Genomic DNA, 24,859 nt, shown 5'->3' on the forward strand with positions numbered 1-24,859 from the left:
CCTCCTCATTCTCCTCATCTCTCTCTCTCCTCCTCCTCTCCCCCCTCTCTCGTCTTTCCTCTATCCTCCCCTCCTCCTCCCTCTCTGCTCATCTCTCCTCAAAGACACAACAACAGTGTTCATCCGTGGGAGCCGGAATTGCGCTGCCAACCCGTGGGTCGACGGGCAAACGCTCTACCAACTGAGCCACTGTCGCCCCATAATAATCCAACCCTTCATTTCCACATTTATTATCAACGCAAAAAAAACTACGTATAGAATTTATTTAGCAATTCATGCACAGAGATAAACCATCGTAATTTATTTTCCAAGAGTTTCCGTGGTTTTGCTTTTCGAGAATCGACCAATCACGCGCCAGAACGAGTGAAACTGAAGCTAAACGTGTCCCGACGACAAAAGTACCTCTTTATTTCTTTAATTCACTAATGTATTAAGCAGTTTTTGATCAGTCGGACAAGACCAAACCAAAATATGAACATTAATAACAGACAAATCAGGCGCCATCTTTCCCTGAGGTCTCTCCCGCTAGCGTTAGCAACAGGTTTGATTGACAGCGTTGCTAAGGCTAAGGGGCGTTGCCTTCGACAGCCTCGTTCTGGATTGGCTCTTCGTTGCTATGATACTCAGTCGGAATTCCAAATAAGGAACTCCACTCCAAATTTGCCATTATATAACCGCGCTAGCCTCGATTAGCTTCATTAGCCGGACGCTGCGGGTGACGTCGCACTCGTTTAGTCGACTTCTTCTTCTTCTTCTGTGGCTTTGAGAGACTCGAACGTGGGAAAAAACGCTGTATAAAAATGCGACGAAGACGAAGCCGCGATATTTCAGTCCATTCGCAGATCCGATTACCTCCTCGTCAAAAGCTGTAACGAGCCGATATGGCGCTAATCAACACCGGGCGATTTATCTGCGGCGGACGAGGCTAAAATACTGTCCATTTTGAAGCTCGGTGTTTGTCAGTGTGTGTCCTTCATTACAGGAGCACAAAGATGTCACTAGAGTTTAGGATCAGAACACGATCCAGACAGAGGATGAGGAGGAGGAGGAGGAGGAGGAAGAGGAGGAGGAGGAGGAGGAGGAGAGGAGGAGGAAGAGGAAGAGGAGGAGGAGAGGAGGAGAAGAAGAAGAAGGAGAAGAAGGATTAGGAGGAGGAGGAGGAGAAGAAGAAGAAGGAGGAGAAGGAGAAGAAGAAGAAGAAAAAGAAGGAGGAGGAGGAGAAGAAGAAGAAGAAGAGAAGGAGGAGAAGAAGGAGAAGAAGAAGAAGGAGGAGGAGGAGGAGAAGGAGGAAGAGGAGAAGGAGGAGGAGGAGAAGGAGAAGAAGAAGGCGAAGGAGAAGAAGAAGAAGGAGAAGAAGAAGAAGAAGGAGGAGGAGAAGCAGAAGGAGGAGCAGAAGGAGGAGGAGAAGAAGAAGAAGGAGAAGAAGAAGGAGGAGGAGGAGGAGGAGGAGAAGAAGAAGAAGAAGAAGAAGAAGAAGAAGAAGAAGAAGAAGAAGAAGAAGAAGAAGAAGAAGAAGAAGAAGAAGAAGAAGAAGAAGAAGAAGAAGAAGAAGAAGAAGAAGAAGAAGAAGAAGAAGAAGAAGAAGAAGAAGAAGAAGAAGAAGAAGAAGAAGAAGAAGAAGAAGAAGAAGAAGAAGAAGAAGAAGAAGAAGAAGAAGAAGAAGAAGAAGAAGAAGAAGAAGAAGAAGAAGAAGAAGAAGAAGAAGAAGAAGAAGAAGAAGAAGAAGAAGAAGAAGAAATTCCTCAAATTGAAAACAGCTACAACTCCAGAAAATGTAAAACAAAGGCACAATATGAAGTTCACAGGTTTGAAATGTGTAATGTTGCTTCATAAAGTTAATATAAAATGAATTTGTGGGTTTTTTGCGTGTTCTTCTAGTTCTTCCACTGGTAAATGAATTAAAGAAAAAACCCTGTCCCCGCTGTGTTTATGTCGTAGCTTTAGTTTAAAAAGTTAAATGCACTTTAACTATAAAATATAACTTAACTCTAAACATAACGATAGAATCCACGCTGCTTTACATTGACTTAAATCGTGCATCTACAGACTCTTTGGAAAGAAGGTGATTTGATTCATGGACACAACAGTGAAATAAAAACACCAGGATCACGTCCAGCAGGTTAACACGACCCTAAATCTGTGCTTGTGTTGTCATGGATGTCTTTAACCTTCATGACGTCATCTGTTGTTCTTCACAGGTCGATCTCGTGTTTGTGGCGTCCGGCGACATCGAGCCACTTGGACAGACCACAGAACTTTTTCCTGTATATTTCTGAAACTCTACTTTAACAAGCCCATATCCAATAGAATTCACTGTTTTGGCGACGAGTCTATGGCCCTCAATCGGCCCTCAATCGGCCCTCAATCGGCCCTCAATCGGCCCTCAATCGGCCCTCAATCGGCCCTCAATCGGCCCTCAGCTTTGTCTCCGTTTTTGGCCCTTAATGAGAAAAGCCTGGACACCCCTGGACTAGACTAACGTTTGTTCATTTGACTCTTTGATTCAAGGCAATTTCTGTGTTGATTTTATATTTTTATGGTTTTCACTATTATAAATTCCGACAGCAGCCGTTAAAATTCAGTTCAATGTATTTTTATTTCAGACTCATGGCCCATTTTTAAAAACAGACGGGGACAGTGACAAAACAAACAGTAACATTTTAACAGTCAGAGTCTCCACATCCTGGACTCATAACGAATCGCACAGAATCTTAAGCTTGTGAGTGACATTATTATTTCATTGTCTGCAAATAAAACTGTACTTTAAAGTTCTTCGTGCAGTTTGCAGAGTGTTGCAGCGACAAACATCTCGCACTGGTCCATTGTGGCCTGAGAGACAGAGAAAGGGGACGCTGTTTTTCAATGTAAAGTGAATTGGAGCCAGAGTGGATGGAGCTGGGAGTGCGCTCACAGTCACTTCCTGTTTGGAGCGCGGCGGCGGCGGCTAGCAGGTTAGCCACGTGCATTTATATAACCTCCTAAGACCCGAGCTCTTTCATGACTTTATTAATTTATCTTTGTTATTTGGGCTGATTGGACCTGATGAGTCTAAATACAAAGAATTATATTTTTACATTATGTAGTTTCTGAGAAAAAATTATGCAAATTAAATGTCCTCATATGTGACATTTTACTCATTTTGATAAAACATTTAAATAATGATTTGCAAAAATGATTTATTAAGACCCTGAAAACAGCAACATTTGTCCTGAATCTAAAAACAAAATGAGAAACAACAATTGTGCCTCTTGGAACAAAGTGTCTCATGTGAAAATCTGCAGACAGGAGCAGGAAGAAAAACAAAAAAAATTAAATAAAATATTATTAATAATTAATAAAAAACGTGTTGTCCACATATGAGGACGCCAGGTCTCAGGAAGATAAACAGTCTGTGCCGAAAGGGCTTTATGTCAAGGAACCACTCACCCGGTCACAAATGTAAAAAAATAAAGCTGATACTTCACGGATTTCGCCTGCTGTGGGTTATTTTTAGAACGTAACCCCCACGATAAACAAGGGACCAGTGTATTCATATCCAGAACATTTTTAAACTGTCAGTAAATTTAATCCTTATCATGATATTATCGTTAATCGCAATCATTTTGACCGTGATAATCGCAACAAAACATTTCAGTATCCTCGCAAAATTGTCAATGTTTTTTTTTTTTTTTTTAATATATAGCACTTTTCCACCTTCGACTCGCACACATTCACACACCAGTGCACACAGACACAGAGCGGGAAGGGTTAAGTGTCTTGCCCGAGGACACAGCAGCAGCGTTCATCTGTGCTCTCCCCGTGATGTTTACGCTGGGATTTAAACCGCCAACCTTTGGATCAGTGGACAAACACTCGACCAACTGAGCCACTGTCGCCACATTTGAATTTTTTGTTATTTAGACGTAGAGCACATGTGTCAAACTCAAGGCCCGCGGACCAAATCTGGCCCTCCACATCTGTTTTTGTGGCCCTCGACTGGGTAAATTAAAAGGTATGAGATACGCAGTTACACGTCCATATTTTTACATCCAGGCAAATATATATGCAGCGTTTGTAACTTGAATAAGTAATAAATACAGAAATAGTTCATTAACAAGTCGTTTTTTTAATTTATTTTACATCTGTCCTGTTGATGGCAGCCATTTTGCTGATATGGCCCTCGGTGAAAATGTGTTTGACACCTCTGACATAAATGACTTTTGACTCTCAAACTATCAACTAAAGTGTTTAATTTTGCTATTTATTTATTGCAACTCATGTTTTTTTTAATGATTTTGCACATTTACAATTAATTTTTTGAGAGTTAATGATGCCTTAGAGTTGCCTGGCAGATCCAGACTGATCTCTCTCTGGTCTCCACGTGCTCGTCCAATCAGATTCGTTTATTCCAGTGACACGCGTGAAACGAAGAAGCTCATTGGTCGCCTGTCGTTTACAAATAAAATCACATTTCTCTCACCTCAGATTAACAGAGTTTCGGCTTCGCTCGTTGATTCTGCGGAAATCCGACATGCGACATTTTTTGCGCCTCCTGTGATATTTTTTCGAGCGATGCCTGTCCCTGATTGGCTAATCCACCTGTCAATCACGCACATTTGAAAACGGTGCAAAAAAAACATAAAAATACATCGTGACGGGTCTATAATAAGACGGCTCGTTTGTCAGGAGCAGAGGAGCGACAGCCTGGAATCTGCACGGGATTTTTGCGAAGGTAAATGCGAGGGGCTGTATATAGATGACCCCGTGGTGCTCCGGTATCCGATTAGCATGCCGGCCACGCTCCGGGCTCTTTGATCTGCCGCCAGTGGTATTCCCAGCCCACGCGGGTCCAGAGAATCGCTGTGGGCTAAACAAAACATGAATACAAACCCAGAAGAACCGGCCTCGGGGAAGCACGCGGAGCTCAGGGTCATTATCGCAAACGTCACTTTGGAGATATCGAAACAACTCGTCTCCTGTTACGTAAATTGTTTGGTTGAACTGAAACAGAAACCTCAAGGTCTTTGTGTGTTTTGTGTTTTTTTTAATGTTTAAACCAGAGAAAGCTTCACTCGTCACAGTACGTCTCGGGAATAGACTGTTTATATAAAAGAACATAGCTAACCTGCTAGCCGCCGCGCTCCGAACAGGAAGTGACTCTGGCTCCAATTCACTTTCTATTGAAAAAGCGTCGCTCCTCTTCTTGTAACTGCTGCTGTTCAGAATAATTTTGGTCTTAAATGTTCGTATTAACCTGCTCCACGTGATTTATTTCACTATTGTGTTTGTAAATCAAGATATGAACATTAATAACAGACAAATCAGACATGTTTTATCTCATAGACGAGCAAAACCCTCATAACCACTGCACTCCGCCACTGTCTGTCATTTTTGAGTTTATTTTTTATTTAATTGTTATTATTTTTTATTTAATTGTTATTATTTTTTATTTAATTGTTATTATTTTTTATTTAATTGTATTATTATTATTATTATTATTATTATTATTATTATTTGTTATTTAGATTTTTTGGTTCATTTTGAGTTCATTTATTTGTTTTTTATTTTGAGGATTTTTTCAGTTATTTTGAGGTTTTATTTTTTTTATTTTGAGTGTTTTTTTATTATTTTGAGTTCATTTATTTATTTATTTTGTTATTTAGAATTTTTTTTTTTTTTTGTTATTTTGAGTTTTTTATTTATTTATTTTTTTTTATTTTCAGTTTATTTATTTTTTTAAACTGTCCTCTCTCTGTCTCTGCTGCTTCAGACTCATTTTGGTCTTAAATGTTCGTATTAACCCTCTACATGATCCTGGGGTTTTTATTTCACTATTGTGCCTGTAAATCGACATATGAACATTAAAAATAGACAAATCAAGCGCCTTCTTTCCCTCAGGTCGGTCCCATCTCCATGGAGACAATCAGAAGTTCCATAGTGCATCTTTAAAAAGCCAATATTACTCTATTTTCTGATCTGTTCTAATGTTTCCTCGTCACAAACAGACCTGGAGTTGCATTTTTTTGTCTCATTTGCACATATTTAACATACAAACCTGCAGATTTACGCTGAGTTCTTCTTCTCTCAAACTGAAAACACTCTGTTCCACCTCGTGATGTCATCATGTGGTGGTACAGGAAGTGCTCCGCTGTGTTTTTAAACTCCACACACCTTCATTTCTAGAATCATTTGGATCATTTCAGTCCTGGAATTCCTGACAATTTCTACTGAACTAAAGGTAAAAAGGAGGAGCTGTTAACGTTGAAAACTACCACTTGATGACATCACAAGGTGGAGCGGAGCGTTTTGAGCTTTGGCGATGCTACAGACTAATAATAAAGTGTGACTCAAACATGTGTGAATGAAACAAAACACAACTCAGGGTCTGTTTTTGAGAACGTAACACCATTATAACATGACTTAAAGCTACAAGAGTCAGTTTTGTGTAATATCGAACTTTTAAATCGGGGACGTCAAACTGTTTCACCGAGGGCCACATCAGCAAAATGGTTCGTCTCAAATTTGCAAAGATATAAAAAAATATGTGATAAACTGACATTTTAAGACAGTCATACATTTAAATTTATCTTGTCGCGGGCCACATAAAATGACATGGCGGGCCGCATTTCGCCCCTGGGCCTTGAGTTTGACAAATGTAAATCAAACTAAAAATGATTCTGATGTTTTGCGTCTCAAACTAAATCATGCGTTTCTTTTCTCCCGCGTAAACGTCGTCCTCACGTCTCTGCCCCTGCCTATCACACTCACACTAATCAGGCCTGTTTGTTTGTCGACTTAACACTCGAGCAGATCGCGAATCGTCCGCTCCCCCGGGGACGCCAGCGAGCGCGCGACACGTTCCGGTTCAGACCTCTGCTTGTTGTTTACCCGAAGAGCGCGCGTGGCGGTCCCTAGCGGCCCAACACCGAACGCCGCATCCTCCTGTACCGTTCTGCTCTCACACCTCCATCAAAAAACGCCAGCGCCGCATCCTCACAGCTCTACAACTCCGCTCCATCGCACGCCGTTGACCGTCCCGGCTCCGGGGTCTCCAGGGGGGCTCCGTGGCGTCCGGCGTTTCCCTCTGTGAGACGGTCTATTTGCTTGTGTCCCGCGGGGGTTGCTGTGTCTCTTATTTTATGATTTCCTGATAACCCTCCCCGTGGATTTGCGTCTATATATGCGGGGGGGAGGGGGAGGGGCTTATGGCGAAGCGGCGAAGCTCCTGAATTTTACATCAGGGAGCGAGCCGCAGAAACGGATTAGAAAACGCAGTCATCTAGAGATAATGAACAGAAGCAAAATGCCGATCCTTATTGCTCAGGGCGCTGGGGGAATTAAAGGAACAGGATGTTATTGCGAGTTTTGAAACATTATTGTGGGATATGAGAGAGCGCCCCCGGGGGTCGGAAGGGGTCGCACAAACAAGCGAGCCGTTCTGACGTGCGCGTGAGACGTGGCGAATACACGACGAGAGCGAACGCACAACCGGCAAAAGCAAAAGCACAGATACGAGTAAATCTACAGGAAAGACGTGATAATCCGCAGATGTACGTCCTCAAAACGTCAGCATCAAATCAGGCGTGTTCTGTAAAACGGACTTTTCAGAGATTTTAATCGTCGTTCTAGTCGTTTCTTCTCCTTGAGCCTCTGAAGTTGTTTTTTTTTAGTGATTCGTGTTTGAGTAACGTATTTTCTGAACAATAATTAGCGCTTTTTTTCATAGTTTGGATCTGAAATCGATGTGTTTTTTCTTCATTTTTAAGCATTTTTTTAGCTGGTGCGATTTATACTCCGGAAAATAAATACGGGAATCTTAAAACGTTTATTTTCAAGATGGCGTTTTGCAGATCTAACCCCGAGGAGAGAGGGAGAGGAGGAGAGAGAAAGAGGAGAGGAGGAGAGAGAAAGAGGAGAGGAGGAGAGGGAAAGGGAGATGAAAAGAGGAAAGAAAAAGTGAAGAAGAACTTTTAATACAAGATCTCATGATTGTCTAAGTGTAAAAACTGAACAATAGAGAAGAAGAGGAGAGAGAAAGAGGAGAGGAGGAGAGAGGGAGGAGAGGAGGAAAAAGAAAGAGGAGAAAATGAGAGAGGAGAGGACAAGAGAGAAAGAGGAGAGGAGAAGAGAGAGAGGGGAGGAGGAGGAGAGAGAAAGAGGAGAGGAGAAGAGAGGGAGGGCAGGACGAGGAGAGAGAAAGAGGAGAGGAGAAGAGAGGGAGGGGAGGAGGAGGAGAGAGAAAGAGGAGAGGGAGGGGAGGAGGAGGAGAGAGAGAAAGAGGAGAGGGAGGGGAGGAGGAGGAGAGAGAGAAAGAGGAGAGGAGAAGAGAGAGAGGGGAGGAGGAGGAGAGAGGAAGAGGAGAGAGGGAGAAGAGGTGAAGAAGCACTTTTAACACAAGATCTCATTATTGTCTACGTCTAAAAACTGTCCACATTAGAACTGAAATGGGGGAAAAAAGTTGTATTATTATTTTTTTTCTTCCTAAAAATTGAACAAATTTGAAGGACGTGTAAAAACTGGAGCCACTGCAGAACTTTAATAATGTGGAGATAAACATTTATCATCAACCTGCTCCTGTTTTTAATGTTTAAATGGACTTATATACGTATTTGTTTTGTTCGTTTTGGTTTGGATTGTTTTGGATCTGCCCCGGGCTCATGAAACAGAGTCTTTTCTCTTTTCTCCCTGCATAAAAAAAAGATAAATGACAATGAAAAATCTGGAATATCATGTAAATAATGATGCATGAAAACAGATTTTTAACAGTAAACAAAGTAAACAACGCATTGAAATGGAGAGTATCTGAAAACACTCACACATACTGTAAATTTGGGACTATAGAGCGCTCCTGAATATAAGACGCACCAGCTAAATTTGAAAAGAAAATCAATTTTGTACATATATAAGCCGCACCTGAATATAAGCCGCAGGTTTTCATATCGTAACATGAGATATTTACACAGAAAGACGCTACACAGACACGCTTTTTTAAAAACTGTGCCTGAAAATTGGCATTGACACGACATCAACACGGGATGAACACACCTGCAGGTGAAGAAAATAAAGCTGCACCAACACGGAAAATCTGCTTTTATTTTCCTTCTTTTATGGTCAAACTTACGCACGGTGGCTCTTTTTCCTTCTTTTACGGTCAAACTTACGTGCAGCGGCTCTATTTTCTTCTTTGTTGGTAAAACTTACGCGCAGTGGCTCTATTTCCTTCTTTATCTTACAAACTGCATCATATCCATTTCTTCATGTGTTTTCCATGATGCGCAAAATGACCGTTCAACATCAAAACTAGTGAATTCTTCAGAGCGTAATCTTTCCCCACGTCTGTCTCACTTTTACGTTTACAGCTAGAGAGCGCCCCCCGGTGGCCGCTATCCAGTAAAATTCTATAAATAAGCCGCACTGTTGTATCGGCCGTGGGGTTCAAAGCGTGGGGGGGGAAAAGTCACGGCTTATAGTCCGAAATTTCCGGTAATCGCGGCCCGACTCCCTTCGTGTTTCTCGTCACGTTTGTAAATGTTTTTAACCTGCGCGTTCAGCTCTGACTCCGACGGCGGAACAGTGACATAACGGACTATTACGAGACAATCCCCCGTTGTTCTGCCACTCGGCGCGTCGGCCCGGACATTACGCTGTGTAAATCCCGTTGCCTTTGTAATTGCGAAATCAATAGCTCATTTCCTGCGATGGTCTGGGTCGGTATTGTGTTTAAGTCTGCGAGGGAGCGATGAGGTGCTCTGAAGGACGCGACACTTTCCAATCTCTCATCAGCAACAACGAGGGGCACGGGGAAGGCAAAGGACCTGCCCCTTTTCATCTTCTCTCTGCTGTTAACGGCCAAAACTTTAAATCAAAACAAAGTGCAACAGGGAAACAACGGCGGGACGAGCACGATCTGACCACGAAAGCCATTAGCGCCTTGATAAAACGATGGTGATGTGCATAAACTGGCGGTGTAGTGTTTGGAAAATGAGCCTAGTTTATAGTTCTACATTTATCTCTATAGACCTTAAGTGTCAAACTCAAGGCCACCGGGCAAATTCTGGCCCTCCACGTCATTTTATATGGCCCTCGATGGAGTAAATTAAAAGGTATGATGGTCTTAAAATGCCGTTTTATCAGGAGATACGCAGTTACACAGACATATTTTTACATCTTTGCAAACACACACTTCCTGCTTCATTCTTTGTCTGTTTGAAATGATCCGAGTTGCGCTAAAATGAATCAATAATTAAAAACCAGGCAGCAAACATGAAGTTACAGGTGGATAATCACACACAGCAGGTCAAGAGCTTTACAGCGATGTAAATACTTCACTGGAGGAAGCGTCTGTGTTTAGGAGAGTAGGGATTCGTGTCTTGAAGCTAATGCTAATGCTAACGGTAATTAAAATGAATCAGTGATGTTAAAACGGCGCCACAATCTGAATGATTTTGCTCAGAAAAAATGATGGATTTGTCATGAAATGTATTTTCATGGAGTTGTTTTTTGTTCTATTGTGTGTTTTAGATTAGGTTAGCATTAGCATTAGCATTAGCATTAGCATTAGTATTAGCATTACCATTAGCATTAGCTTTGAGACACAAGTTGAACACAAGTTTTTAGTCTCCGGTTAAGAGTTCACAACATCGTGAAGGTCTAAACATGGCGTCTGCGATCGTCCATCTGGAACTGTCTGTCCACTGTCTGTCCTCTGTCCTCTGTATCAGTCCTGTCTCTCCTGTCTGTCCTCTGTATCTGTCCACTGTCTGTCCCCTGTATCAGTCCTGTCTCTACTCTCTGTCCACTGACTGTCCTCTGTCCTTTCTCTGTCTGTCCTCTGTATCTGTCCTTTCTCTACTGACTGTCCTCTGTCTGTCTTCTGTCCATCCTCTGTCCGTCCTCTGTCCGTTCCTGTTTACGTTTCAACTTCCTGTTTACTTTTTCATCACTGTCAAATCCTACAAGTATCACTGATTAAGAAAATAAAATTAGAGAACGAAGTGCGTGCGTCACAGTGGGCGCGGTCAAAACGGGGGTCGATGGGTAATACGCCGTCTCAAAAATAAGCGATTAAAAATGACTCAAACACAAATCACTCCGAAAACAACTTCAGTAAACGAGAAAGAAACATACACATAACGTGGCTAAAACCTCCGAAAAGTCGTCCTCACCTTGACCACCGTGACCATTCCGTCGTTGGACACCGGATCCGTGCGGATGGTGAAGTGTCCGGTGGGATCTCCGCTGATGATCCTGTAGATGGCGTTCCAGTTGGGTGAATGCGGCTGGTCTGCGTCGATCACCGTCAGGTTCGCCACCACCACGTCGACCCTGTTCTCCGGCACCTCGCCTGAAAACTGTAAGGACACAACAAAAAAAAATAAAAAATCAGCGTTTCTGACATCGCAATTTGGAATATGTTTTGAGTGTTGCTTTTATGACCCGTTAAGTGTGGCAATTTGAACAAAAAGCCATTGAGTGCCCGCGTTTTTATTTTTTTCGATCTCTCCGTTGAGCACACGGCCCCTTTTAGGTTTTCAGGGGTTTAATGATGCACTTTTTACTGGCCCTGAACCGTAAATGAACAGTAGCGGCACAAGGACCGAGCAGCGGGAGAGTAGTACTCGCTAAAGATGTTCATAACGTTAAAAGAAACCAGAACAAAAGCGGCGAGAGGGGCTTTGGCGAGCGTTAAAACAGCTGTACGGGGCGTGGGTAACGGTTTTTAAGTTGTCCAAACACGTGCGTGGTCCAGATAAGCCGCAGGAGGGGGGGGGGGCGAGTCGCGGGGATTCGCTAAAGCCGCGGACGTTTACGGGATCAACCACGCGAAGAGTAACGTGTACGGCGCGCGATACCTCGGACGATTATGATGTCCTTTGTACCAGTCGAAAGCTTTTGAGAACCGCCACAAGAAACTCTTTAGAAGAACCAAAAGTGCTGTAATGAGACTCGTTTAAGAAATATGGGACGATTAAAAATGTGTGGAGAAAAATGGGACTAAATCGGAAAAACGGATGTGATTCCATGAGATGTTTGGTTCTTCTGAAGAGGAATTTGACCGAACATTTATTTTCCAACTAAATGGTTCATTGCTTCATGGAGCTTTGAATCTTCCATCATAAAAAGTAAATCATGACTAAAACTTTTGGGATTATAATTTGTGACTGGACCAACAAACTTCTGGTTACAGGGAAATTTACTCCTGTGGCTCAGAGAATAGAGTTTAAAGCAGCTCAGCCCCATGGACTAAACCAGGACTGAACCAGGACTGAACCGGGACTAAACCGGGACTAAACCGGGACTAAACCGGGGCTAAACCGGGACTAAACCGGGGCTAAACCGGGGCTAAACCAGGACTAAACCAGGACTGAACCAGGGCTAAACCGGGACTAAACCGGGACTAAACCGGGACTAAACCGGGGCTAAACCGGGACTAAACCGGGGATAAACCGGGACTAAACCGGGGCTAAACCGGGACTAAACCGGGACTAAACCAGGACTAAACCAGGACTAAATCGGGACTAAATCGGGACTAAACCGGGACTAAACCGGGACTAAACCGGGACTAAACCAACTCTAAACCGGGACTAAATCGGGACTAAACCGGGACTAAACCGGGACTAAACCAGGACTAAACCAGGACTAAACCAGGACTGAACCAGGGCTAAACCAGGACTAAACCAGGACTAAACCAGGACTAAACCAGGGCTAAACCAGGACTAAACCAGGGCTAAACCAGGACTAAACCAGGACTAAACCAGGACTAAACCGGGAATAAACCGGGACTAAACCAACTCTAAACCAGGACTAAATCAGGACTAAACTGGGACTAAACCGGGACTAAACCGGGGCTAAACCGGGGCTAAACCAGGACTAAACCAGGACTGAACCGGGGCTAAACCGGGACTAAACCGGGACTAAACCGGGACTAAACCGGGACTAAACCGGGGCTAAACCGGGACTAAACCGGGGCTAAACCGGGACTAAACCGGGGCTAAACCGGGGCTAAACCGGGACTAAACCGGGACTAAACCAGGACTAAACCAGGACTAAATCAGGACTAAACCGGGAATAAACCGGGACTAAACCGGGACTAAACCGGGACTAAACCAACTCTAAACCGGGACTAAATCGGGACTAAACCGGGACTAAACCGGGACTAAACCAGGACTAAACCAGGACTAAACCAGGACTGAACCAGGGCTAAACCAGGACTAAACCAGGACTAAACCAGGACTAAACCAGGGCTAAACCAGGACTAAACCAGGGCTAAACCAGGACTAAACCAGGACTAAACCGGGACTAAACCGGGAATAAACCGGGACTAAACCGGGACTAAACCAACTCTAAACCAGGACTAAATCAGGACTAAACTGGGACTAAACCGGGACTAAACCGGGACTAAACCGGGACTAAACCAGGGCTAAACCAGGACTAAACCAGGACTAAACCAGGGCTAAACCAGGGCTAAACCAGGACTAAACCAGGGCTAAACCAGGACTAAACCAGGGCTAAACCAGGACTAAACCAGGGCTAAACCAGGGCTAAACCAAGGACAAGACGCCTCCCATGAGCCTCCCTCTGATATAAGTTAACAGGATGGTCCATTTCTAGGCCCCTAGAACCAGGGCCCGGGACGACCCGTTTGCAGAGTGAACATTTTTCTACAGAGATGCCTTTCCTCAAATTGTATTTTTTAATGTTGCTATGACAACTCTATTTGACTATTCTGTGGCTCTCAGCTCCTGTCGGGCAGCGTCACGGTCGTGTTCAGAGCCGTTTACACACGAGTACAGGATCTCAAAGCAAACACTTCAAAAGACCCTAAAGCTTTATTCTGGCACTTTTTCCACCCTCGGCGTCGCCCGGCACAGAGCAGAAGCAGCGGGGCGGCTTAGGCGGAGCTGCTGAGACTCTGTGACATTCTGAAGACAACGGACGACCGGCGGGTGGTCGTATCGCGCTGCCCCCTGGTGGAGGAGTGTTCGGTTCGGGGGGGCGGGTCCTCACACGGAGACGCAGATTCAATAACGTCCAACTTCAGAGGTGGAGCTGGAGGTGGAGACGACCCTCGAGTCTCTCAGAGCCGTGAAAAGAGCCAGAACCACACCACACGGGACTCCACTCCAGCCTGTCCTCCAACACTTAAACAACAAACAGATTTAAAGCGGCGCTATGGAGCTTTTCCACCACCCGCTTTTCCCCGTGGAGATGTCATTGGCTTGCCTGGAATGTTCCGCAGTATAGCATTAAACGTCTGTCGCTCACGTCTTCAGTTGCACGTGTTTTGTTTCGTTTCGTTTCGCAAAAAAATATCTTGCAGGAAAAGCTGGAGGAAGACGGAAGCAGAGGAGGGAGAGAATGAGTGAGGGAGAAGAAAGGAGAGGGAGAAAAGAAGGGAGAGAAAGAGAGGAAAAAGGGAGAGGGACAGAGAGAGGAGAGAGAGCGAGGGAGAGAAAGAGAGGATGGGGAACAAGAAGGTAGAACAGAGCGAGATTGAATAGAGAGAGACAAGGCAAGAGAATGAGAGGTTGAAAGAGAGATGGACAGAGAGAAAACAGAGGAGAGAAAGAGAGAGAGAGGAGAGAGGGAGCAGGAGGGAGAGAGAGCGGGAAAGGGAGAGAGAGGGAGAGAGAGGGAGACAGAAGAAGAAAGCAGAACAGAGAGAAGGAGCAAGAAGGCAGAAGAAAGAGGCAAGGTAAGAGAAAGAGAGGTTGAGAGAGAGAAAGGAGAGGGGGGAGAGAAGAGAGAGGGAGAGGAGGAGGAAGAGAAAGAGAGGGAAAAGGCTGGACAGGGAGAGAGAGGGAGGGAGGGAGAGAATGGGGAAAGAAGAAGGCAGAACAGAGCGAGGAGAGAGAGGATAGAGAGACAAGGCAAGAGAAGGAGAAGTTGAGAGAGCGAGAGGAGACAGAGAGAAAAGGAGAGGGAGAGAGAGAGAAGGGGAGAGAGAGAAGAGAGAGAGGAGGGGAAGAAGAAAGCATAATAGAAAGAGCGATCGAGGAGGCAGGAGAGAGACAAGACAAGAGAAAGAGAGGTAAAGAGAGAGCGGGACAGAGAGAAGTCAGAGGAGAGAGAAAGAGAAGGGAGAGAGTGGGGGGAAGCAGCAGAAGAAGGCAGAACAGAGAGAGGAAGCGAGGAGGCAGAAGAGAGAGGCAAGGCAAGGGAAAGAGAGAAAAAAGAGAGAGGGAGGCACAGAGAAGGGAGGGAAGGAGGAGAAAGGATGAAAGAGATAGAGGAAGGAGAAGCCAGAACAGGGAGATGGAGGGAGGAGGCAGAAGAGAGCGAGACAAGGCAGGTGAGAAAAAGGAGAGTGGGAATAGAGAGAAGGCGAGAGAAAGACAGAATGCAAGAAACAGAGAAGGAGACAGAGCGCTGGAGGGAGAAAGAGAAAGAGTGAGAGAGGAGAGCGACAAGGTACTTCATCAAAGCGACTCTGTGAGGCGGAGGAGAAGGTGGAGGAGGTCACAGTAAACACGACGCAGCTCTTCTGATTGCTTCATTTGTGACACGTCAAACCTTAAGTCCACATTAAGTTTTAAGAGTCTCGATCTCGTCTGAAGAAGAGGAAGAGGCGCGTCCTTCTTCCTCCTCTCCTTCCTCTTCTTCTTCTTCTTCAGAGATCCCCACTACGTCGCACATTCCGCAGCGTCTTGATTACGTCGCTTTATGATTACAGTGACTTTGCGAGCTGACTTTGGACTTTTATTCGTATTTGTGCCACTTTGAAAAAGGAGTTCCACGCACGAGTCGATTAAACACTCAAACCGCTCTAACGGGAAGGCGACGTGGGTGAAGTGTCTTGCTCAAGGGCACACAGGGCGATATCTTCAGGTTACGAATGCCCCAGGGAGACTAAATAGAGACATAATAAAGCTGAAGTGTTTTTATAGCCAAGGCACGGTGAGAAAACGCAGTTCACCTGAAGCGTCGATCTGTTTTAGCTCGTTTTACTGGAACATCAAACACTGCATAGACCCGCCCCTTTAATTACCACTGCATAAACATTAGCATGATTAGCGCTAGCCTTAGCTGCAGCAGGAACAGAATGTTAAAGAGAGTCGTGGTGTTTGGCTCAGGTGGAGGGGCGGGGGAACTCCGAGGGTTGGTCGTTCTAGTAGAGTTTTTTCGTTCTGGCAATCGCGTCTAGGAAAGTCCAGAACTGTGTAAGACTGTGGTCGTATTTTCACACAGATCACGTTAAAATCGAGGCAAAACCGGGACTAAACCAGGACTAAACAGGGGCTAAACCGGGACTAAACCAGGGCTAAACCAGGACTAAACCAGGACTAAACCAGGACTAAACCAGGACTAAACCAGGACTAAACCAGGACTAAACCGGGACTAAATCGGGACTAAACCGGGACTAAACCGGGACTAAACCGGGACTAAACCAGGACTAAACAGGGGCTAAACCAGGACTAAACCAGGACTAAACCGGGACTAAACCAGGACTAAACCAGGACTAAACAGGGGCTAAACCAGGACTAAACCGGGACTAAACCAGGACTAGACCAGGACTAAACCAGGACCAAGCAAAGACGATTATGAAAGCTGCCTTGTCGCAAAGTTAGGCCTACGAAGGTTTGAACTTCTAATCTTTATGATCTTTATTTTGTGTAAATAAAGATCACTCGCTAATCAACTGTTGTGTTGATATAAAAGAAGTAATTTAAAAACAAAATGGCTTCCTGGAAAATCGTTGTTACTAAAGTGAGAGGCTGACGTGAAAGAATTCTTAAACATTCTGTATTTTGTAATTTGAAGGTTGGTTTGGGATGTTGTTTTGGAAGTTCACGTGCGTTTTGACAAAGAAGGAGCCGTACCCGAGCACGTGAATTTAAATTATTAAAGGTGTGACTCTGAAGTGCTGTACGTTTGCGATTTGTTTTCTCCTCGACAAAACCCACAATGTCGATGAAACGTTCAAAAAGGCGATTACGAAGGTTTGAACTTTGAGAGAGTTTAAACGAGAGAGAAATGTGAGAAAATGTTAACGCCTGTGTGAGAAAAGTGTATAAAGTGTGTGGTGAGGGGTTTTACAGACAAAAAATATATAAAATAAAGCTGATACTTCGCGGATTTGACCTATTGCGGTTTATTTTTTAGAAAGAAACGAGGGACCACTGTATATAAAAATGCAACCGCTACCTCGTCTGACCCGGTCGTTACCAAACTCGGCTGTAACTTCAGTTCTCGTCTCGCAGTAAAGTTAAAAGAGCATTTTGAAAAACTTTATCCATAAAACACAACAGACAACAGAGGCCTGAGTTCTGCTCTGAATAAACATCCTCACGTGCCCCTTGCTTCTCTGAAAAATAGGCCAGCGTATCTTAGGTGTGATGAAAAATTAAAGACAAACGCACAAACTTTATATTTCTGGGACACATTGAGAGATCTATTGGGTTTACTGCAAACACTAAATATTTGCATAATGGCTCCGCACTTTCAACAAATTGCTTTTTACATCCTCGTGCCATTAGAAGAGGTGATTTACGATGAGAACGGCGTAAAGTACGGCGCTCCCCCTGCTTTCAAAACACTGAGCGCTAAAATCCGTCATTAATATACATGACAGCATTAACTTCTCGGTGTGGAGATGATGGAGGGGCACTTAAACAGCCCCCAGTACAGTTAAGGAATATTAATCGATTAGCGAACGCTGGCATCAGTACAGTGTCAGGAGCAGGACAGGCTAACGCTCACCGCTCAGCTGATTTACAGAGCAACGGTCCGGCTTTATCACTGCGAACAAGAACTTATGAAACTCTACAGGAGCTCAGTGAGTAGAGAGTCGGTGGTTCAAATCCCGCTCTGGACGGAAACATCGCGTTGGTTGAGCAGGTCTGAACCACTGACCCACAGGTTAGCGACGCGTTTTTTTTAGCTCTTTTCTTTACTTTTGCGTCTCTGAGTCATAGAATGTTTATATAAATGGACATAGCTAACGTGCTAGCCGCCACGTTCCAAACAGGAAGTGATCATGTGCATGCTCCCGGCTCCATTAGCCGTGTCTCAATTTGACGGTTGCGCACTTCAAAGTACAGTTTGAAGGGTACTCCTCCGTGCAGCTGCCGTCGTGCTGAAATAGGACAGGCCTAAACCACGGAGCATACGCCAATCGCTGTCTGCGCGATTACGTTACGTCGTTTAAGTCACGTCACCGAGCAACCATGACGACCGCTAGCTAATGAGCTAAATCTGCAAAATGAACTCCGAAATAATTGCAGTTTTATTTTTAATTCTTTATTATTTCATAGAAGAGTCAAGGTGTCGTCGTCGCAGCCGTTTATTTCTGTTTAGATTGAATGAAGTAAGGAATTACAGTAAATTTCGGACTATAAGCGGCGACTTTTCCCCCCACGCTTTGAACCCCACGGCTGATAGAACAGTGCGGCTTATTTATAGAATTTTACTGGATAACGGCCACCGGGGGGCGCTCTCTAGCTGTAAACGTAAAAGTGAGACAGACGTGGAGAAAGATTATGCTCTGAAGAATTCACTAGTTTTGATTTTGAACTGTCATTTTGAGCATCATGGAAAACACACGAAGAAATGAATATGATGCAGTTTTTAAGATAAAGAAGGAAATAGAGCCACTGCACGTAAGTTTGACCATAAAAGAAGGAAATAGAGCCACTGCACATCAGTTTGACCATAAAAGAAGGAAATAGAGCCACTGCGCGTAAGTTTGACCATAAAAGAAGGAAATAGAGCCGCTGCACGTAAGTTTGACCGTAAAAGAAGGAAATAGAGCCACTGCGCGTAAGTTTGACCATAAAAGAAGGAAATAGAGCCACTGCACGTAAGTTTGACCAACAAAGAAGGAAATAGAGCCACTGTGCGTAAGTTTGACCATAAAAGAAGGAAATAGAGCCACTGCATGTAAGTTTGGCATCAATGAATCGAACTGGGTCAATGTAAAAAGACGACAAAATCTTTCAGAGGAAATAAAAGCAGAGGCCCGTGTTGGTGCAGCTTTATTTTCTAAACCTGCAGGTGTGTTCATCCCGTGTTGATGTCGTGTCGGTGCCAATTTTCAGGCACAGTAAAAAAAAAAGCGTGTCTGTGTACCGTTTTTCTATGTAAATATCTCACGTTACAATATGAAAACCTGCAGCTTATATTCAGGAGTGGCTTATATATGTACAAAATTGATTTTCTTTTCAAATTTAGCTGGTGCGGCTTATATTCAGGTGCGCTCTATAGTCCCAAATTTATGGTAATCTTTCCCTTTGAATATCAACAGAGAAATAGAACGTTTGAGATGATTTTTTTCTCCCCAATGTTAGCGAGTATTACATAACTTTAAGAAAATATACCTTGTTTCTCCCGTAGAAGAATATACATAACAGTACACAAAGTCCGCTCATATTTGTCAGCCGCATTCGTCAGGTACGTGAAATGGGGCCGGCCTTGTTGTGCCAGAAGTGTCGTTAAGCGCCCTTCAAATGCAGCTGATGAAGTCTGAAACCGTCAAATTGAGACACGACCTTTGATTCTGGCTCCAATTCACTTTACACTGAAAAATTGTGTCTCCTCTCTCTGTACCTGCTGCTGTCAGACTCGTCATTTTTGTGTTAAAATGTTCGTATTAACCCGCTCTACACGATCCCGGTGTTTTAATTTCACTATTGTGTCCGTAAATCAAGACATGAACATTAATAACAGACAAATTAGCTGCCTTCTTTCCGTGAGGTCACTCCTGCTAGCGTTAGCGACAGGTTTGACTGACAGCGTTGCTAAGCTAAACCAGCGGTATGGACGGGAAGGGGCTCTTTGGTTGCTATGATACTCGGATCGGAATTCAAAATATGTAACTCTGCTCCAAATTAGCCGCTATAACTGCTAGCCGATGAGCTTCATTTAGCTGGAGCCGAACGCTGCGGGTGACGTCACACTCAGTCACGTCTTTACACCGTCTATAACACCTGACTAACATAATCCTTGTATTTATTGTGTATATTCTAACTCCGTGCTATAGCCTCTCTTACATAAGCTTTGATGCTAACACAGCCGCATCCGCAGAGCCAATACTAGCCAACATAAGAGGCTCCACACCCTCAGGGCTAATGCTAACTGTGCAGCTAAAACCTCAAAGCGCAGGGTCCGTCCCACCTCTGCGGCGGTGCCACGGTGGAGCAGTTTATGTGGCTAACGCTAGCTCATCGACTGAACGATTCTGCCGACGCCTCCAGCCACACCACCAGCTCAAAGGATCCTCCAGAGCAGCGCCTCGTAAATAAGAAGCAAAGCAACCGACACTATTTTTAGACGCTGGGATGTGAGCGAAGACGACGTCGTAAAGCAAAAAGTAAGGAAGTTATTCATTGGTCAAATAAATCTGATAGAATATTTCTTGTTTAAAGGTAAAATATTACACAAAATGGCCTCTCGTGAGCTGTTTCCTGGTTAAAAACATACTTGGGAGTTGTGTTTTGTTTCATTCGCACATGTTTAACACACAAACCCTGCATATTTAAGCTGCGTTCTTCTTCTCTCAACCTGAAAACGCTCTGTTCCACCTTGTGATGTCATCATGTGGTAAAACAGGAAGTTCTCCACTGTGTTTTTAAACTCCACACACCTTCATTTCTAGCATCATTTGGATCATTTCAGTTCTGGAATTCCTGACAATTTCTACTGAACTAAAGGTAAAATTAGCTGTTAACGTTGAAAACTACCACTTGATGACATCACAAGGTGGAACAGAGCTTTTTGAGGTTTGGAGATGTTACAGACTAATAATAAAGTGTGACTCAAACATGTGTGAATGAAACAAAACACAACTCCAGGTCTGTTTTTGAGGAGAAAACAGCATTAGAACATGGATTAAAGCTACAAGAGTCAGTTTTGTGTGATATATGACCTTTAAAATCTGTTTCTGAAACTTTACATAGTTCATTAAAGTTATTAAAATATATTAAAGCAGTTCTGGCAATTCTTTAATTTAAAATGTGCTTTTTGGACTTAGAACAACAGCGGATATTAGTTAGCACATAGCTGGTTAGCACATAGCTCGCTAGCATGTAGCTGGTTAGCCTTCGCAATGCCTTTGAGCTCTTAATATTTTAATTTTTATGAAAGTCTATGGAAAAATTAATGAGAATTTAACTTCCTGAACTGGAAAAGACTTCAAAGTGGGCGGGACTGTTGAGCTCCAAACATTTTTGCCAAAGATGATGTGTTTTACTTTTTGGACATTATGCTACCTCAACTTTTACACTCGTGACTTTTAAACATTTTTTATCAACGAGACCAAAATGTACTGACATTATGAACAGAAAATGAAAAATATTACAACTGGAAACCCCATAAACTGCTGTATTACATTAGCATAACATGGCTAACCCCCAATTATGCTAAAGTAGCCGTTATGCTAGCATGAATAAAATACAAATGAAACACACAAATCAAGAAATATTTGGAAGAAAAGCTTTTTATCTGTTATACTTCTACTACTACTCCAACTACATAGGTATTCAAACTACTACTATCACTACTACTACTCTAACTATACTACTAATACTATATGAAAACTACTGTAACTACTGCAGCAACTACTATTATTACTACTACCATGACGACTCTTACACCTACTACTATGAAAACTGGGCCTAATGTAAACTATTACCACAACTATTACTACTACTACAAATACTTGAGCTACTACCATGACTACAATTACTACTACTACTACTACTACAACAACAGCTACTTGGCTATTAAAACTACTAGTACCATGACTACTACAACAATGACTATGCTGTACTACTAAAACTAAATGAAAACGAATGCAAGTACGACTATTACTACTGCCATGAGTCTTACGACTACTACTACTACAACTACTATAACTACAACTACCATGACTACTGCAGCAACTACTACTACTGTAATACCATAACTGCCATAGTCCTATAAATAAAACACGCAGCGCACGCAGTATCTGAAAGAAAAACGTTTTATCTGTTACTTATACGTCTGTTACATAAATTGGACGTCGTTTCAGAACGCGCTCGTTGGCTGATGAGTTTCGTGTCGACACGGCGGCGGTGGCGGTGGCGGCCCACGCACTTTTCATTTGTACCTTGTCCTGGTAATGATCTCCTTTAATGCGATCATGGTTCTAAATATCCTCATCATGAAAACAATCGTTAGCGTGAGCGGCTTTTCTGCTGATGAAAGACAAATTTATGGACCTGTTTTCCTCGTGTGTCGCTCAAACTCTGAAAGTCACGGTCCGACACGAGCCCAATACTTCTACTACTACTACTACTACTACTACTACTACTACTACAAGGCAGCAGAGTCCATTCGTACAACTACTACTACAGCTGACAACTACTAAAACATTCATATAACTACTACTACTACTGGTACTACTGCTGCTACCACTACTACCACTTTACAGCTGGCTAAAACTTTTATGTAACTACTACTACTACTACTACTACTACTACTACAACTACTACTACAACAACAACTACTACTACTACTACTACTATTACCACTTTACAGCTGGCTACTAATAAAACTTTTATGTTACTACTACTACTACTACTACTACAAGAACTACTACTACAACTACTACTACAACTACTACTACTACTACTATTACCACTTTACAGCTGACTACTTCTACTACTACTACTAAACGCTTCATATAAGTACTACTACAACTGGTACTACTGGTACTCCTACTACTACCACTACTACTGCTAACTACTACTAAAACCTTCATATAACTACTAGTACTACTGGTATTGGTACTATTTATACTTCTAATACTGCTACTGGTGGTGGTAATACTACTACTACTTCTACTACAGCTGACTACTACTAAAACCTTCATATAACTATTTGTATTACTACTACTCGTACAACTATTACTCGTACTACTACTATGGGTGGTACTACTACTGACACTACTACTACTGGTACCACTACTACTATTACTACATGACGGTTAAATATGACGCCGCTGCAGTATTCATGTAGTACTCGCGCAGTACTCGCAGTAACTTACCGTCCTGGAGGTGAGCATGGGCGGGTTGTCGTTGATGTCGGTCACGGTGATGATGGCGGTGGCCGTGTTGGAGAGGCCAAAGTTCAGGTTTCCTTCCATATCTGTGGCCTGGACGATGATCGTGTACTGGGAGACTTTCTGCGGGAGCAAACACAAGAACAGCCAGACATGTAAGTGCAACAGGCTAGCTACGTTTAAATTCACACAAAAAGTCGGATCATGGTCTGATTTCTGGAGTAATGTGGTTATTCAAACGTCATGAAAAGTGTTATGTTGGATATGAGCAGAGCCGTCGACAGAAATTAGGGGGCCCGGGGCAAGAAGTCTAACATGGGCCCCCCTCTAATGTAAATGAATAGGAAGAGGGTCCAGTTCTGGGCCCTTAAGACGCTGAGGACAAAAGACCCTTTGTCCCCCCCTGACGACGCCCCTGGATAATGTGAGTAATCGGATTTCTTCTGATTGTTTACACTTGTGGAGGTTTTGAAAAGAATAATAATACAGTAAATAAACTAAGCAAAACAGGAAGACAAAGAACAAAATGAAAATAAAAAAGTTACTCAAAAAATAAATAAATACATAAATGAAAAATAAATAAATGAATGAAAAAATGTATAAATTAATGAAACATAAATAAATAAATAAATAAAATAAAATAATTATAATTAAGTTAAATTAATTAATTAATCATTGAATAAAAATTAAATAAAAAATAAATGAAATAAAATAAATGAAAAGAAAAGAAAAGCACAATGTAACTTCCAATACGTTTAATGCCATAGTATGAAACATTTTAGACAAAGCAATAGCATTTCTAAGGAGAAAAGCAGGTAAAGTGACAGTGACTGTGTCTGAATGTCCACACTCCTCCCTACAGGGGGCACTATTTAGGGTTCACACTCTTTTTACTGGTGTCTGAATGACCAGCAGGTGAGAAAATAGCGCACTCAAAATTTCCCACAATGCACCATGAAAAGTAGCGGGCATCAGTGTTCGATATAGACCACAATGCATTGCGAGAGTTGGGGAAAAACAACAGCGTCACGAAACGGATGAATGAAGCAGATAGAAGCGCTGTTTTTCACTCTGATTATGAATAAAACACTTTAAAAATAAACCGTTGCTGCGTAAAGTTGCTAGCGTTAGCCGTTTACCTTCGCTTGAGCTGTTAGCCGAGCGATAATTTCCACATCTCATATAAAAAAAATGAATAATCCAGTGTTTACATGAGATAAAGGTTGACAAAAACCTGTATGATTATTATTAGTCGATAAATATTTGTGCCAGTCGAATCTGATTATTATTTGTGACGGAAATCAAGATTAGCCTTTAAACGTTTTTTCACCCAGACGCCGCAGTCACATGACCTGAAAATAGTGAGCCGTGTGTCCGAATCTCTTTGAACGAGTCCCTGTAGAGCCCATTAAAGAGCGCAGGGCCGTGGAGTGGATGAGGACGTTAGGGGCCGGGGGGGGGGGGGACATTCGGACACCGCCACAGCGAATCTTTATTTTCGCTGATCCGATTCCAGTCAGATCTATATTCCCGCGTTGTGATTCCAGTTATGAGACGTTCACTGTCCATGTAAACGTCACCCGATGTAAAAAAAAAAGTGATTTCCCGTACAGGAGCTGTCCGTGGTGCTGATTTGAAAAGCCAGCGGTGCAAAGGTTTCATCGCTCGTTCGAGTCGGCTCCATCATATCTCAAGGCCTATCCGGAGCCTTCCCTCGGGAACGCCGTCAAACACTTGTTATTTAGTGCGGCTGATGGACAGATGTGGAGACAATGAGCCATGTGACGGAGATTAATGCTCTATCTATGGAGCAATCGTATCAAGGAGAGATAAACGCAATTT

At 43.1% G+C, this 24,859-nt stretch overlaps 1 protein-coding gene across 2 annotated transcripts in view; it reads right to left on the reverse strand.

The window, feature by feature from the left end:
• LOC117373074 (cadherin-4-like) overlaps positions 1-24,859 on the reverse strand; it is a 535,276-nt gene that overhangs the window by 41,903 nt on the left and 468,514 nt on the right. For both annotated transcript variants that reach the window (XM_055223000.1, XM_055223001.1), the window contains 2 exons: positions 23,003-23,140; positions 11,145-11,330 (listed from right to left, as the gene is read on the reverse strand). In XM_055223000.1, coding sequence (XP_055078975.1) covers positions 11,145-11,330; positions 23,003-23,140 — 324 coding nt within the window. The remainder of the gene's footprint in view (positions 1-11,144; positions 11,331-23,002; positions 23,141-24,859) is intronic.

Source organism: Periophthalmus magnuspinnatus, chromosome 7, assembly GCF_009829125.3.
Source record: "Periophthalmus magnuspinnatus isolate fPerMag1 chromosome 7, fPerMag1.2.pri, whole genome shotgun sequence".
Classification (NCBI taxonomy): Eukaryota; Metazoa; Chordata; class Actinopteri; order Gobiiformes; family Gobiidae; genus Periophthalmus; species Periophthalmus magnuspinnatus.